The sequence below is a fragment of the Malania oleifera genome, chromosome 1 (genome assembly GCF_029873635.1).
Source record: "Malania oleifera isolate guangnan ecotype guangnan chromosome 1, ASM2987363v1, whole genome shotgun sequence".
Lineage (NCBI taxonomy): Eukaryota > Viridiplantae > Streptophyta > Magnoliopsida > Santalales > Ximeniaceae > Malania > Malania oleifera.
Genome location: NC_080417.1, coordinates 82,920,986 through 82,939,523, shown reverse-complemented (window position 1 = coordinate 82,939,523; position 18,538 = coordinate 82,920,986). Strand labels below are relative to the sequence as shown.

Below are 18,538 nucleotides of genomic sequence, written 5' to 3'. Positions count from 1 at the left end.
CCTTCTATGGAGTAAACCATGGGATTCATGTGTGTAAGAACATTGTATAAATTGAACACTATAGAATCAATAGAAGACAAACAATCAATTCATATGTTTACATTCATTTTTTCCAAACTACATTTAGTTAGCATTGTATCAAAGCTATGATTGCCAATCCTAGACCATGGCTGGTGCTCCCTAATGTTGCTACTTGTCATCATCGGTCCCCTCTCACCACTGGCGCTCCTACTAGTAAAGATCTTCCCTCTCCTTGTTTAGATTTGCTTCTGACTCCTTACTCACTTCTCCGAACTTAGATATGCTCTTAACTTCTTTCTTACCTCTTCCCACTCTAGGCCCAAATATACTCCTAACTCCCCTTTCTAGGTTGAAATCTACTCCTAGGTTGTCTAACTCCCCATGCACCATTCCACCCTCAAATTTGTAGACTATCACAACAAAAAACGACTATGTTCCACATTGTGTCATTGCTCCCCAAGTGTCATATCCTTATCATTTTCATCACTTAATTTCAAACTCAATTTTGTCTCTTTTATCTCCTCGAGTTTGAGGCCAAATGTTCGAAAAATACAAGTGTAAATACATACACATCTACCTTACACAAATTTACCCATGTAGCACATATACCCATCTTATATGAATTAACAATGTGATACATGTATATAAATACTTACCTTTTATGGAATTAAACTATGTAATTCATATCTGCAAAATCATTGTATAAACTGAATTCTTTAGGGTCAATAAGAAACAAACATTCATTCGCATTATTTTTTCCAAACTATGGTTAGCTAACAAAAAGATTTCGCAGCAGCTTCCAAAGTTGTTGCAGGAACAGGAACAGTGCAGCCACTCACAATACCAGTGCCTCATCCTTGAATGATGGCTTTTGGTTAGTTAATGAATGGCTTTGTGCTATAGCTCAAATGGTTATTGTAGCCGCTGCCATTAAACTTGTTATGTGGACTCTTCCGCGTCATAAAAGACTAACATGCATGCTCGTTTCAAATGAGCTCTTCACGCTCTAAACAGGCTGAATAATTAGTATATTGTTATTATCATTTTCCGTGAGGCATATATTCTTGGTCAGTGAATAGAATAGATTAATATTATTACAATATCAAATATAAAAATAATAAAACAGAAAATAATATCATTGCTTGGTAAAAATTTAACATTAAATTATATTACAATATATAGCATAGCCAACGACCATATTAATCAAATTGTGCAATAATATGTTGGTATCACCAACTATGATATTTATAGCAATAAAAAAATAAGCAACACTCTACTAGTATATTATAATAATATCATATTGTAGAGCAAAATGATTCAACAATTGATCACTAAATCATATAATATTATGCCGTAACTAAATTAGTATCACTGAAAGGTTAGAAAGGCATTAAAAAAATATTGCAATGAAAACCTTAAAGAGCGAAACATAAATTGAGGAAATGCCCCTTGAAAATATGCCTAGTGAGAGTTGAGATTGTGAACAACTAAACAATACCAATCTAATCCTGGGCAGCATCTCACAGCATATGAGAATGTTAATGGAGTAATTTTTCAACGAAAAGTTCAAGAGAAGGTACAACTGAGTGGAGCAGCCAAAAGGGATATCCTCTGAGGGCAGCAGTAATAAAATTCAGATACATATTATGGATTTGTAGAAATGAAAGGTAGGTAGGTATGTGTCCAGGAAAACCATCACAATCAGAGGAAGGTGGGGCAAACTGGTCCCTTGGACAGACCCAGGTGAACTTCCATTCCATGGTGCGTGTCTGCCGGCCGCAAAGTTTCTGACTCACGCGGGTCTGCAAAACACACAAAAATATAAGAACAAGCAAGACTATGGGAACTGTAAAGGATCAGAGTATCATATGCCATTCGATGTTAGCCTTGCATGTTTTGTTACAGCTCTAAATTACGCTGAACTGCTTTTCAAAGCATATATAACTGTCTTGACTTCTGTATTCCTGAATTAAGATTTTCCTTTTTTGAGGGTGAGGGAATTGACTATTTAGCTACAAGACAAACTATCCAACCATTTTTTTTTCCCTTCACAGAAACGACCATCCCTAAGCATGCGTTCACAGAAGCAAGCATATGACATCACTGCCATTCATGTATACATTCCCCAGGGAAAAAGGCCACGTTCAAAAGAACAGTACTCCAACAGAATGCATTACCATTAAGATAATCTTCGAAACCAAAACCCTCCAAATTTCCATCAAGAGCCTCCAACCCGAGCATGGAAGATGGTATTGCTCCTGGAGGCCTCTGAAATCTGCAAATGGCGATAAGATCAGGCACAAAACATGACTGTTAAATTTAAATAAAATAAAATAAACAAAACATATAAAAACCTTTGCTGCCAATTGATGGCTCAACATGTTCTGTTCACAGCCCATTTTGTATTATAAAGGAAAATTATTCTAATGTAGGAAGGGAAGGGGTATTTGAATGGATCGTTTTGACCTAATTTGGAGATTCAGTTTAAAGAATAAGGTCAAAGAATTGTTGGATCCTAAACCCAACCGAGTTTAGTCATTCATAGTAAGCTTACATACGTTTGGGTGTGGGTGGGGTTGTAATAGATGTGACTCATAGGGGGTATTTGATTCGCCGCATCTCATTTCTACATTTGTTTGAGCATGCAAATTTGATGCGACAGAAATATTTACATTCCCGTGAATGAAAGGATTCCCATGAAACTGAATATCTTCTTATTCCCACCCTCTCCCATGAGTAAGTTTCATGAAAATCTCATTCCTATGGGTCCTATATTCTGGACCAGATTACCCACAGTATTTTGACAGGTTATATAATAATGATCAATGCCCCAACGAACAATACTATCACAATATATTATTACATTTAAAATAATACATATATAAAATAATATTATTATTGTGTTACAATAATTTAATAGAACAATTAATATTTAGACATTATATTGCCCTGAACCATTTTGGTTACAAATTATTGTCATTTTTTATAAAAAAAACTTAGATGTTTAAAATTTTAAGATATGGATTCAAATAAGTACATATTCTTCCAATTTTCTGTGTTGAAAATATTATTCTTTGCATATTGGTTATACACATGCCAAGGGTATACCGGTCATTTTCTTGAAATGTCTAGCAGGATTCCTATGTTGAACCAAATATTGACATGGGAATCCTATGTACGATCCTGCAATTTTACAATCAAACTAAACAAAAATATTCCCAAAAAGCGAGCATCTCATTCCCAGGAATGTTATTCAATAAGAATACTTTTTATGCTGCTAATGAAACACCCCCTAAGGGTTTTTTGTAATTCTTGTAACTTATGCTTTCTTATAAACAGGTATGAAAGCCATGCAAGAGTTAGTTTTTGTTTGAAATTAAAGTGAATGTGAGCAAGTTGTTCCACCTTTTGTCTCTTCCCCCACCCCCCGCCCCCAGCCCTACTAAATTCTCTCTTGGTTGTAATTCCTTGATGCTGCTGCTGTGCATCATTTGGTATTAAGAGCCAAATTCGGTAACTTCCTTCTGCATCAATCCACCCTTCTGTTCTTCCACATCAATCCTCCTCAATCCAATGCGCTGGCCTCGTTCCACCTACCTTATTCTCCATATTTCCTTTTTCAACCAGCCAGACTTTTTCATACAGCCAGAAACTAAAAAATAATAATAAATAAAACACTTGCAACTGTTCTCAGCCCATTTCTGTAGGCCACTTTCCAAGCTATCATTTCACAGCACCGACCCTATCATAAGAGACAGAAACTTGCAATTAGCCCCTCCCACAAAATTCATAGTTGTCTGACAAGGCATGTGTCCACATGCAGGAGAAAAATCCCCAGCTGTGACCTCTTCAAAATCCCTAACTTCCCGATTATTTCTTCACACCACCACCACCACTAGAATCGTTACCCCTCCATCTATCACTATCCAGAAAACCATTGCACAACCACTACTGGCAGCACCCATGCCCCACACACCGGCAATGCACAAGTGAGAAGCCGCCAGTGTCTTCTAGGAATTGCTAGAAATCGAGTTTAGCCATAATATTTTAGATTCTCACAACATTTTGACTTGGCTTTGAGATATTTTGACTATATTATAGGGTCTCTGACAAGGCATGCGTCCACGTGCTGGATAAAGATTCCACAGCTGTCACCTATTCAAAATCCCTAACTTCCTGGTATTATTTCTTCACACCACCACCACTACCACTAGAATCGCCACCCTTCAATCTACTATCCAGAAAACCATTGCACGGCCACTACCAGCTGCACACATGCCCTACACACCGGCAATGAACATGTGAGAAGCTGCCACAGTCTTCTGTGTCTTCTAAGAATTGCAAGAAATTAAGTTTAGCCACAATATTTTAGATTTTCACAACATTTTAATCTGGGTTTGAGATATTTTGACCTACATTATAGGATCTTGGACTCTCAATGCAAATTTCAATATGTTTTGATTTGGCCCACCACTATAGTACCATCAGCATTATGGAGAATCAATTGACACTGCCAGTATCCAGAATCAGGTTCATTGCTGCTGCATTTTGCATGTTGTCTAACTGAATTTGTTTAGTTTCTGCATGATACTTGAGATTAAAGGTGAATTGAAGACGCTTGAAAAATTGGGAGTTGGTTTTATCTTCTGCATGAATACATTAAGAACTGCAGGAATATTGTGTCTAAGGGTCCTCAATGAAATATAGTTGCAGCCTCATTATATATATATATATGTCAGCAACACAGTGACTAATGTAAGTTGTCTGCAAAAGAGGAATTCTTGTTTAGTAGGGTACAAAATATGGTTAATGAGGTTTGAACACTATTACTAATGCTTTGAATAGGCTAAATTACAACCTTGGGCAAGAAGCCCATTTTTTAAAGTATATTAGGAAGAAGAAAAGAGATTACAACCCAAGAGAGGACAAGAAATCCTCAAAAAGAAAAAATAGCCTAAAGAATTTAAGGAAAAGAAAAAAAAGAAAGCACTAACAAAACCTAATAAAACCCCTCTGCCATTGTAATTCACAGAACAGTACAAGGTTGCTGATTCCCGCTGTCCTTTCTTTGCTTCGTAATGCATCCAGACAAAATTCATTACCTGTAGGACTAAACTGTTAAAGCTTGATATACATTGTTGGCCCACAACCTAATAGCTTAAGCTTTTAGGTAAAGTGGTAATCTAACATGGTATCAGAGCTTAGGTTACCAGAAGATCTTGGGTTCTAGTCTTGTTACCCGCACTTATTCTATAGTGTTATTTATCATTTGTTTATCTCTCCACGTGCTGTCGAGCTGCTTGCCAGTGCTTATTCTGTAATGTTATTTATCATTTGTTTATCTCTCCACATGTTGTCGAGCTGCATGTGTGGGGGAGTGTTAAAGCTTGATATACATTGTTGGCTCACAACCTAATAGCTTAAGCTTTTAGGTAAAGTGGTAATCTAACATAAACAACTATAAACCCATCTTATCCATAAATTGTTGGTACAGCTGCAAACAAACCAAGCCACTCATGGCTCAGGAGCTCAGCTAGGTAAGAGCTTGTTCGAGCTCGTTTATTATTTAAATGGGCAATTCCCGACCCAATTTTCAGGCTCGTTTAATAAACAAGCCGAGCCTGAACACATACGAACCGAAACAAGCTCAATTAGGCTCGATTTAAGTTTCAGTATTTAAAGAATATTTTATTTATTTAAATTGCTAATTTAACTATTACTTTCCTGTCACAAATCATTAAAAATAAATAAATAAATAAATATGTGAACAATGATAATAGTAATCAATTGAAAGGGAATTTGGCTTCTATAAAAAGAGGGAAGACTCAAAAAACGTCGTCCATCTTCCAATGTGGGATTTGGAAAATGGAAATTGATAATTAGAAGACTTAAAAGAGCGGGGGAGAGAGGCTAGAGAGTTGAATATTGGGGAACTAATGCTTGTACCACATCAGAAATGCAATAGCAGGTCACCCCCTCTATTGCGTATAAAAGCTACAACTTGGATGCTCTCCCATCATCCACAATCCAAGGCATCAAGCCTTACCTTGTGGACCTACTAGGATTATATCCTAAAGCCCATTCATGGGCTAGAGTGTAATTTAAACTTTTAAATTGAGTATAATTTAAACTGTAAAATTATTTATTTTTAATTTAAGTTTTACAAACCAATTTGGACTTGGTTTAATTTGGTTTTCAGTTCACCTTAAAACCAAGCCGAGCTCGAGCTCAACTTTTGTAGCTCGATTCAATTCAAGCCTGAGCCCAAGCCTATCCCATCTTTTGCCAAGCCTAGCCCGAACATGCTGAAGCTTGGCCCGGCTCGTTTGCAGCCCTACTTGTCGGGCTTCTACTTCCTTACCATTAATTTCGTCCATTGGAATATACAAAATCCCATCCTTACAACTATGCTCTTTACCCAATCAATCTTCTTCAAAGTGGGATTCCCTCCAAACCCTCCATTTGGGATGGTGGCACATATGACAATCCCCAAGTAAGTCAGGTTACTCAGATACATACCCATACTGTTCCCAAAATTAACCAATCAACAAACCATCATCACATGCAAACTCACTAGCAACATGACTCTCATCCTCCATCACATCTCCCCATTATTTTTTCTCCTTATCTCTACTAACCTTATTCGAATCCCCTACTGGACCATTTATATCCACCTGCACTGCTGCCCAACAAGACCAGGCCTTATTGCCCCTTCCCTTACCATGTCTAAATTGCTCATCTGTACTATGATACCTCACAGCTCCAAGCTTGACCTGAGCTCATAATCCTAACCATCATAAGTGCTGAAAGATGCTTGTTAATCAATCTCTCATCATGATCACATTTCTCACCGCCAATGAAGCCGAAACAGCAAATAAAATCCTAGATTCATCAAAGTCAATCTTGTATTTTACCAAGTCCTGCCTACCAGGACCCACAGGTCCATTCTTCCTTGCTTGTCAAGAAATAACTGATGACTCCAAAACTGGAACAACCCTTTTAGGGAAGACTTGATTTGCCACTTTTGAAGAGCCTCCATACTTCTTTCATCTGCACATTTAGATTCATCTGGCTTATTAGTACTTTGGTCCTTACACAACTGGATAAAATGGGATGTCTATCCAGCGGGCTTGTATGTGCTGGGCTAAGAAAGGCCTGCCCATGATTCATAACAGGATCTTGTTGAATATCCAATGGAAAAAAGGCTCATTGATTTTCCTACCAACCAGCAAAATGGTACGTCCGTTGTTGCTCCTCGTACTTTTTGAGTTGTGTGAAGGTTGAAATAATCATTTGAATGAGGGGATTAAACTAGAAGTTTCAGATTTTAATCATGATGGTTCTCTTGATGAATTTGATGACGAGTGTATTCGTTCAAGTAATATTTCCAGTGGTATGTCATGAATGAACCAAAATTAAAGGAAGCTGCTTGAATTTGGTAAATTAAACAAAAAGAGATCTTTAGAAGGAGATTTGGTGGGAAGAAAACATGTGATGAGACAGAGCAAGCCGTGCAGGAACAATTTGTAACTTCCAACTACCAACAGTATGTTCATCAGCAACTTTTTGATTTGAAGCAAGAAGGTTAGACAACAGATTACACTAGCAGGTTTTATCATTAGGTTATTCATGCCAACATAAAATGGAAAGAGGATGTGATGATTGCTTTGTATAGAAAGGGTTGAAACCAGCTATTGCCCCCAAGCGCTGCATGCTGCCTCATTATAGTTGGAGATGCAATACAAGTTGCCAACCATATTAGAGAAGGATAAGATGTGAATCCTCCTAGATCTACATCGACCATCCAGTTTGAGAAGACTACTAGCAGAGGAATATCAGTGAGGGAGCTCAGACAACTACCCCTTGGACCAGAGCACTTTGTAACAACTTCTAAGGTCCAGCTAGCAATCATCAAGTGCTTCGATAGTCAGGGTTTCGGGGATAGCTGCAAAATGTCCTCACCAAATCATGACTATTGCAAAAAAAAAAGATGATGATGATGATGGCATCCAAGTAACTGATGCTAAAACAGAAGTCCCAAGTGACTTAGATAATTATAGCAACATGAAGAACTGTTTAGTACTTCTTCCCATGAGGTTAAAGAAAAAAGGAGATTGGAGATGAAACAGCATCTTTCAAACTTAGTTGATTTATCAGAAGTGGCTTTGCACTTTGGGGACTTTAGTAGTATCACAAACATAGTTTATGAAGAAGTTAAATTTGGGGGTTGAACATCAACCTAATCCATATGGAATTGCTGGGGTGATCAATACCACATGAAGGTACATGGTCGTTGCTTGATTATCTTTAAGATTGGTTCAATTGTGGAGACAATGCACTGTGATATCCTTCCTCTCAAGTTCCTCATATCCTTTTAAACCATCCATGGTTGTTTAATAGGAGGGTTAAACAGGATTCCTATGAAAATTCTAATATCTTCTCCATCAACAAGAACAAGCATAAGTTGATGCCATATCGAGCTCTTCCACTCACCAAATTGGAGCAAACATGAAGCAGGATAATTCTATTCATAAAGATGACTTCCTCGGTGTTTTCCCAAACTTAACGGAGTCAAGCTCTTTTTGGAAGGGAGGATTTCACATAAGACAGGAAGCAGGTGTTTGGATGGATATTTTGACTTCGTTTGGAGATCAATACAAAGTATAGGGTCTAAGGATTGTTGGGTGTTTAACCCAAATGCTTTTAGTTTATTTTTAGCAGGCTGCCTGTATTTGGGGGTGGGTTTGCAATAGATGTGTCTTTTAGAGCTTTTTTGTAATTTCATGTATCTTTCAGGGTTTATGTGTAACTCTTGTAATTTAAGCATTCTTATAAATAGGGTGTGAAAGCCATGTAAGAGTTAATTTCTGTGAATTTGACAATGAAGTGAATCTGTGTGAGTTGTTCCCCCCATTGTATCTCCTTCTTCCTTCCTCTTTCCGCCCATTTTCTCCTCTATCTCCCAAAATTCTCTCTTAGCTATAATTCCTTGATGCTGCTAATGCATCAGATTCCCACACACTTTTGCAGCTTGCTTTCATTATCATTTATACCTCTTGACCGAAAAAAATAGTAATTTTTTATCAGCAAAGAGAAGAAATATTTATTGAAAGTGGAGAGAAGAAATATTATTAAAAGTGGGTATCAAGGAGATGTCATTCAAGTATAGGGAAAACAACAGAAAAAAAACAGCCCCCACTTTAATACATCAAGGGAATCAAGAATAACAAATAAGTACCCCCAGGCATCCCAAAATGCCAATTAGTGATCATAGAGATACAGTTTTCCATGACAGCCTGCAAAAAAGAAACCGTTCGATCAAAAGACCTTCTATTCCTTTTCTTCCAAACCATCCAAAAAATAACAAGGGGGTTAGGGAAAGAGCCCACCTTTTGATCATGTTGGAGTGGATCCCTTTTCAAGCCCAACTGTCATCCTCAACCAAAGCTGCAGTGATCCATTTCTGTTTGACCAAGCTCCACAGGTTCCTGGTCCTAGGGTAGCAAAGAAGGATGTGTTCCACCAATTCCGCTTCGTCAAGGCACAAAAAACACCTATTCACTAGAGAGAAGCCCTTTTTTTTTGGAAGATTGTCAAAGGTGAGAATCTTCCCCAGAGCAGCCTCTCACATGAAAAAAGCAACCTTCGACAGGGCTGTTGTTTTCCAAATGAGCTTCCAAGGAAAATTACTAACACTCCGACCGTGAAAATTCCATCCTTGCTCAAGGATCACTTTGGCTTATTGGAGGAGACCTGGCATTGACTATTGTAAAAGCTACTGTAAAAAATTGAATAAATGATCAATCTCCCACTCAAAAACATTCCTGATCAAGGGAACATTCTAGAAGGTCCCATGATTTCTGAGTTCCTGGCACTGGCAAATGAGGCATCTTTATCACAGGCAAGCCTAGAAATGGATGGGAATGAAGAGCTGAGCTGGGAAAACCAAATGTCATGCCAAAAAAAACCACATCCTTCTCATTTCCCACACAAAAATGAATGTGAGAGAAGAAATTCTCCCACCCTCTTTTGATGAATTTCCAAACACTTGTACCATATCCTCTTTGGAGACAACTGTTATGATGAAGGGCGTATTTAGTAGGAATAACTTCCCTCCAAAAATATTTTTTCTCATGCATGAACCTCCAAAGCCACTTTACCAAGAGTGCCTTGTTAAAAGAAGGAATCTAAGGCCGAGCCCATCATTTAGCGTGGTTGTTTGAACACCCCCCCCCCCCCCAACCCACCAAAAACAACATCTTGCAAGATGACAATTGAATTCCTTTCCCATGTTCCCCCATAGGACTCTTTTTTGAACACCTTGAAATCTTCAGGCAACTGCACTAAGGATGGGAAACAAAGACAAAAAAAGAACAAGGTGGTTGGCTAAGGTGCCTTTAATAAGCAAGAGTCTACCAGACTTGGAGAGAGAATTCCTTTTCCAACCAGCTAGTTTCCTTTAAATCTGCTAATTGTAGGATCCTAAACACCATAGTCTTTGAACTTGGCTCCTAGTTGGAGACCAAGGTAAAAAATAGGAAAGGTTCTGAGCTTGCAACCTAAGGAAGGGACCACAATTACAAGGGCCCCATATGAATGATTTTGCTCCTACCCAAATTCACCTTCAACCTGCAATTGCTTCGAACCCAAGAAGGATGAATCTAAGGCCAAGAATTTGCTCAAGATCGTCCTCGTTATAATAATAACAATTTGTCATATTTTCTTTGAGGAAAAAGAAAAAGAGGGGGTTCAACCTGCCAATGTGCTATAATTAGCAAAAGCCTATTAATTTTTTTTACTAAGAGAATTTATCGAAAATGCATCAAGGGGATGCCGGCCCGAGATACATAAGATCAACCACCCTGAAGGGTGTCACAAAGATCAAAGATTACATTAAAATCATTTACAATAATTCCACTACACCAACTAGTAAATGTCGTTAACCACTGTTCTTTGCTTATCTAAGGCGCTGAGGTTGAGTTATTACATAGTCTCATGTTCCTCTCTTTCTAGGAGCACTAGAAAATTGTGAGGGGAATGAGAGAGAGTCTTTCTTTTCTCTTTTGTTGAATGAATCCCTCTCCAGGCCCAGAGTTCCACCCCCCCCCCCCCCCCCCCCCCCCCACACAAAAAAAAAAAAAAAAACGTTGGCAATAGCTAACCATTGTCCAATCAAATTTAGGGCAAAATTCCAAAGATTCTTGGTCCAAGGGCAATGAAGGAGGATATGTTCAACTGATTCAACATCAGTTGAACACCATGTGAACACCATTTCCAGCATTGAAATTGGGGGGAACACCTTAACAGAGGAAGAAGAAAGTAAAAGGGGCACCTGTGACTTCTATAAAACCCTTTACTCTGAATCTAAAATATGGAGACCCATTGTGGATGGCATCAGCTTTAAATCTCTCAGCTCGTCCGCAGCAAAGTGGCTAGAGAGACCTTTTGAGGAAGTGGAAATTCTCCATGCTATCAGAGATTGCGATGGAGATAAAGCGCCAAGGCCAGATGGGTTCTCCTTGTCGTTATTTCAGTCAAATTGGGGCACGCTCAAACAAGACTTTATCAAAACTTTTGAGGAATTCTTTAGATCAGGTAGATTCGTGAGCAGCATCAATGCCAATTTCCTTAATCTGACTCCGAAGAAATCCACGGCAGCCAACATAAAGGACTTCCGCCCAATTAGTTTGGTGGGAAGCATTTTTAAGATTCTTGCCAAAGTCCTGCTAAAAGGATCAAAAAAGCCATTCCGGAAGTTATTGGGCAACATCAACACACCTTTGTGGCTGGAAGACAGATATGCAGCCCTCATTGCTAGCAAAGTGGTGGATAGTTTTCAGAGGGAAAAGAAAAATTGGGTGCTGTGCAAGCTCGATATGGAGAAAGCCTTTGATCACGTCAAGTGGAACTTTCTTCTGTGCTCTAAGGAAAATGAGCTATGAGGAGCGATAATGTCTCCATTATACTCATGAAACATGCCTTACAGTGAATAGTAACATGATTGATATAAAGGACAAATAGAATGCATTATATCCAAACATCAATTCAACTACTTATCCTAAGTACAAAGACAAATCACAGATTTTGGGGTTTGCCTTCAATAAGAGTGACTTCATCAGTCAGCTGGAAGCGGTGAAAGTTGATATCTAGGGGAACTCCTTAACTTATTGAACTCTTCTCTGGCTGCCTTATGAAGGGGAAATTATGCTTAAATGAAAATTTCACTGGACTAATAACTGGTCAAAAATTAGATCTTCAGGAAATGGGCGGGAAAATTTGTTGTAGCTCTTGGCGCAAGATAGCAGTGACAAACTAAATTGCACCAATCTTGATTTCTGCTGGTTTTCTTCCAGAAATCACTTCTATTTATTTTATTGCAAATTAATGATTAATTACTATTACCCCCTCCCCTAATTTTCTACTTTTTTATATTTTTTGTTTGTTGCTGATCTTTGTTCTTGAATTTGTTTAACCTAGTTCTATGGTTAAAACAAATCTTTTTTTTTCCCCCCAAAGATGGCCTCTGTGGATTCAAATAATATAGAGTCCAACTTGAAAGGATTAAGGAGTCCACTGGTATCCATCTTGATCTAATGAAGAATAAGGAAAAAAATTCTACAAAACAAGATACAAATAAGGAGTCCTACAATAGTTGATGGTAAATTTTTAGTTAATCCTGTTGGTTGGAAAGATACATTCAAGAATTGCGCATTCGTGAACTGGAAATAGAATACTTCAGTCCTACAATAGTTGATGGAAAATTTTTAGTTAATCCTCCTTCTGAACTTTCCCAAATGGGTGCAGAGCAATGAAACGGCTCACTGATAGGTAAGTTTTTGGGCAAATCCCCTCCTTACACTTATGTTAAAGCTTCTATTGAAAAGAATTGGAAGAAAATTGATCGAGTGGAGATTTTTTCTCTCTCCTGGATCTTATATATTTCGTTTTACGGAAAAGGAAGATATGTTCTGGATTCTTGAAAATGGTCCAAGGTTCATAGGAACAATCCAATTTTCTTCTCTGAGTGGAAGGCAACAAATGAAATGGAAGTTTTGATGATTGAAAAAGTTCCAATTTGGGTAAAATTTAGTAATATTCCATTCATGTACTGGACTCAAACTGGATTGAGTTACATAGCTAGCTTTATTGACCAACCTTTATATCTTGATTCAATCATAAAGCAAATAAAAAACCTATCATTTGCTAAGATCTGTATTGAAATTCATCTAAACAAAGATTTTGCCACACTTTGTTGATATTACGCTACCTAATGATAACATTCTAAATGTGGATATTGAGTACTCCTGAAAACAAACAAAATGTGCCAAATGCCCTATGATTGGCCACAGTGAGAAAGCTTGTAAAGCTGCAAAGATTTAGGTTGTGAAAGACTTAAAGGTGGCTCAAGCAGGAAAAGTAAATATCGATACGCAAACTGATTTGGAGAATCTTCAGAATAAAATCCGGCCATATCTCACATACAAATACTTTTAATGCTTTCGAATCTGCAGATGCTCATTTATAAGAGTTGAGTTCCTCTAAAAAGGTTGAGGAATCTACAAGTAACAGCGCTAGTTCGGATGTTGTTGTTGCTGCAAGCAAAGCTAAGGAAATTGCGAAGGAGGACTCCGTTATCCCCTCTGGTTTGAGTTTATATAGTGGCAAATCATGGGAAAAACAGGGTGCATCATCATCTGTTATTGCTCATAATGATATTGCTACTGTTCCTGAAAAAAAGTTGACTGGAAAAAAAAAATGAAGAGAATAAAGTTAAGAAGAAGGGAAGGCCCCCTAAAAAGCAGGCTTATCAAGAAATTTCTCTTCCAAAATGAGTTTTAATTGACTGGCTGGAATATCAAGGGATTTAATAGCCCCTTAAAACTAATGAAGTCAGAAAATTAATATCATAAAATAAGTTGCAATTGCTTGGGATACTAGAATAAAAAATTAAGATTGAGAAGTTGGCATAAACTACAAAGATTCCAAATAAAGATTAGGTTTTCATTCACAATTGAGATGATTACTTATCACTCATCTACTGCTGGATTTTGGATTGGCTTCAACCCAAAGCAAGTACAGTTAATTGAAGCTACGAAGCATGAGCAATCTATATCTCAACTAATAAACTTTGCTGGCTTTGAATGTTGGCTTTGCTCTGCATGGTTCAAATTCTGGGCAAGAAAGGAGATATCTTTGGAATCATTTACTTGAATTCTCTGGTTTCTTCTATAATAAGCCATGGGTTGTTAAGGGAGACTTCAACACTATTAAAGAAGTAGATGAAAGTTCCATTGACTTATCCAGTATGTATACACAGCGTGTTGGAGGCATGCCCATCAGATATGGATACAACCCAGCCTAGAAACATCTGTGTTTCACTGATTAGGAAAAAATTCATGTAATGTGCATCCATTCTTCTTGAGCCCTCTAAACATGCTCATAAACTGAACTCAAACAACAATTCTTTGGATTTCATAAGATTATAACAAACTCAATATTCTAATTTGCAAGGAGAATAGCAACCTTTCAAATGTTGGGGTACTCAATATTTGTGCAAATTTTTTCTTCAAACCTGTAAATGCACGTTGTTTGGTGGAATCTTCATTTCCAATAAGGAAGCAAACTAACTAGAGAAAGAACTCAGAAGGATAGTAAACTATATTTCTTTCATTAATCAATATCAATTGGTGCCTTTGGACCAATTTTTTTATATCCAATGTCCAAATTACTTCCATTCACTTAACAAATCAAAAAATCATACACAGGAAGTCCTGCAGTCCTGCTTGTCATACTTACAAGGGCGTTAAATGGAATTCAGCTACCATCAGTTGTTTGTCACAATAATAATTTTGGTCCACCACAAGTAAAAAATCTCTTTTATTCAAGAATATAAGAACAAAATGGAAGTGTAACAACAGATCAACCGATTTGACCCCATTATTTGCCCTCCAAAGCACATTACTTACAATAGGAGGAAACAAGGATGAAAGAAAAAGAAAAGGGACGAATTGACTCAATGAAATAAAAGCATGTGGTTAGGAATGGAATGAGAACTTTACGCCATGGTGCTCCAAAATATTGGAAAATGTCCTTGAAAAGTATGAAATATTTTTGCTCATCACAAGTTTTCAAAGCATCCAAAATACAAATTCAAAGATCCTTTCAAAGTGTGGACCCCTATACCTTTGCCAACAAGAAGAGGAAAAAAATGAATCACCAAATTATTTCACTGCTAAACCAGGCATTTGTTGCCAGTTTCAGCAGTCCTTCACTGCTGGAATTTGTAGAGATTTAAGGACAACTTGGTAGATTTCTGACAACATTGAATTGAATGAATTCTTCATGTAGGAAAGACACTAAATCAACATGAGGAGTACTATCATCCCACCAAAAAAAAAATAGTTCAAAAAAATCCATTGTAACAGCATAAACAACAAACAAGAAAGAAGATGGATCTAGAGACCCTTCATAATACAAACCATGCATGGTTGAAAATTGTTTCTACCTAAATCTGTTGTCCCTATTTGTATCACCAAAATATCTCAAATATGCATGTCCCATAACTTTTTCCCATCTTGTTGCCATTAATCAATCAGAAAATCCATAATGCCACTCTACACAAATTTAAATTCTTGTAAACCTAGTCATTTTTTCACTCAAACCAAACTGCAGACAGTAAGTGCATCTTCCAAAGAAATAACATTTATAATTAAATATTGAATTAGGACTTCATAGACTACCCATTCAAACTATAACTTGGATCCAAAATTCTTGTTCGAGTCCTTGATGCAGGCAAAAGAAACATTAAAGGAAGGGTTGTACTTTATTTTTAGTAATGCTGTTTGTTGTTTCTGGGACAGCAGACCTCAGGGACAAAGTCATAATTTTTAAACTTGTCTTTTTTCAATTCAGAGAAAAGAGATTTCATAAATAGGGCACCAAGGTGGTGCCACCCCATACAAACAAAGAAAAGCAAGTGAGCAAAAAAGATTGATCAACAAGCAACTTGATCTTTCTTTCAGGGGTAGAGTCATAACTTTCTTATTTAAAAATTCTTTCATCAGTTATTTGTTGGCTAAATTTCAAGAGTTCTTCAGTGAGTCAAGTTGTCTTCACTTGTCCAATTATATGCTGGGAAGTCAAGCTATGAGTTGGTTTTAAAAATTCCTTGCTTCCCAAGCAAGTTGAGTGCAAGTGTGTTTGGTAAATGTCAAGTCCATGAAAGGGTTGTCTTCTTCTGAATTTTGATAGATGAATGAATAGGAATTTTCCAGCATGTGGTGCCTTCTCCTGATCATGCAGACCACAGCGGTTGCGAGTAGATTTTTTAAAAACCCTGGTGTGATTTCCAAGGTTCAATAAAAGCCCTAAAACACCATAGACTATTTTCTTACCTTTACCACCAGCTACCCAAAATGCTAGTCTATTTTCTGCGTAGGATTTCCAGCTGCTGTTCTATTTATTCAAACATTCTTCTGATTAAACTGCAATCAACCTAACCCTAGTTTGCCCCTAATCCTGATCCTACTTTCTACTATAATTACGAACTTTAAAATCTGCCACTTCCGTACCCAAGTACTTATAAGCCACATAGAGAGATATGTCCCCAATCTGCCATGCATCAGTTTGGTATCCAAGCTTCAATTTCTATATGATGTTTTAACAAAATAGGAGATCCTGTATGCATGGACTGATGCATTACTAGGGCCTGAAAATTTATGACAAAATCAATAATACCACCTATTATCATGAATCCTAACTGCTGTTTATACTAGGTCCACAGCAGCTCATTAGTCCTAGATTACGAATGAAGTCCATCCAATCTTAGCCATCAAGTATCATTAAACGGTCATGTGCTACTATGCTAGTTATCTGACAACTAAATAAGAGTAGACATCAGTCAGCAGCCATTCTGACAACCTCCATAGCTATTGGCATTAAGCTCTTCTTCTTGTTTAACTGCATCCCCATCTTTGGTGAAATTCAAACCCCACCCCCAACGGCCCCACCCCACCCCAAAAAAAAAAAAAATCTACAGCATTATCACCATTATGGTAGTTGGCAGCCACAAGGGAACATGAGGAAGGAAAAAATGAATACGCAATGGATAAGAAGAGCAGGGGTTGGGGCTTTTCAACGGTACTCAAATTCATAGATATAATTATTATTATTATTTAAACTCAAAAGTGCTGATGTTCTTGGCATACAATCTAAAAACTCTTCTGCAAAAATGACTAAACAAATGATTATCTTTAACATATTTCTTGTATTTTTTGGATACAGTTTTCTTGAACAAACAGGTCATTAGCTACCTTCATGTCTAACTCCAAATATCAGAAAATAGGACTATTTTGAGTCCTGATTTTTGCACATCATCATCTCCTCCCAATCATATGTTCAAGAACAATCATTTTTCCCTGCTTAATTATAACTATGAACCGCTTAAGTCAAACAGTAATAAAAATCATAACTCTTGAAACCTTAAAGAGAATAAATCAGAAACAGCGTCTCAGCCATCACTCATTCAATAACTGTAGACAGATAAATTTCGAGTTCACACGAAAATTTCACAAGAATATTATGAATTGATGAAACCTGAAGAAAACCCCTAATTTGGAACAAAAGCAAGCGAATGTTTTGCATTATTTTTTCCTGAAATTTGAGCAAAATCAAGCTATGCATAAATGTCCGTAGCTCATACCTTGAAAGGATTTGCCTATCGAGGTCCATCTTCAAAGGGAAGGCTGAACCATATGTATTTGCAAGGATCTTCCGCTTCATCTCCTCCTGCGTCTTCCTCGTCTGATCCAACCATTAATCCATGAACACCAGAAGTTTACACACACACACACACACACACACACATCCATCTGCACACAAGGGCACGGAGGGAGAAAGGGAGAAGGATATTACGGATTGATAGGCGGTTTCGAGAGGATGAGATCCAACGAGATCGCTCTTGACACCTTGAAGACCAAAGCGAAGAGCATCATTCTGGACGCCTCCGATTTCGTGTGCTATCGTCTTTGAAGCTTCCATTGCTCTATTTTCCTTTTCTTCTTCTGCTTCTTCTTTGTTGCTGCTGCTGCTGCTGCTTCTTCTTCTTCTTCTTGGCTTGGCGAACAAGCGAGGTAAGCGAAAGCGCAAACAACTCCTGCGCTTTAGAGTGAACCAATCGCTCGACCGGTCAAACCCGACAATTGACGTCATAACTTTTTTTAACCCCTCCATTTAGTTGATTTGAGCTGATAAATGGCATATCTTACTATTTTCTATTTTCTATTTTTATAGGATAAAAAAAATATATTTGTTATTATCAATTTTTTATTGCTCTTATCATTTTCAATTATTTACTAATAAATTAAAAATAATTTTTTAAATTTTTGATTATTTTACTAACTTCTTGTCAGAATTGTCAATATTCATAAATTTTTTTAAAATTAAATTATTCATTTTATACACTTTTAAATTAAAATTAAATGATCATGTAAATTTAAATATAATTAAAGAAATATAT

The 18,538-nt window shown here is 37.2% G+C and overlaps 1 protein-coding gene across 1 annotated transcript; it reads right to left on the bottom strand.

The window, feature by feature from the left end:
* Nucleotides 1–1,422: 1,422 nt before the first annotated feature.
* LOC131143447 (uncharacterized) lies at nt 1,423–18,239 on the bottom strand. Its single transcript, XM_058099771.1, has 4 exons — nt 17,935–18,239; nt 17,723–17,823; nt 2,199–2,296; nt 1,423–1,823 (listed from the first exon to the last, which is right to left on the bottom strand). The coding sequence occupies exons 1-4, from the start codon at nt 18,229–18,231 to the stop codon at nt 1,723–1,725; spliced, it is 597 nt and encodes a 198-aa protein (XP_057955754.1). The 5' UTR covers nt 18,232–18,239; the 3' UTR covers nt 1,423–1,722.
* Between the last annotated feature and the right edge of the window lie 299 nt (nt 18,240–18,538).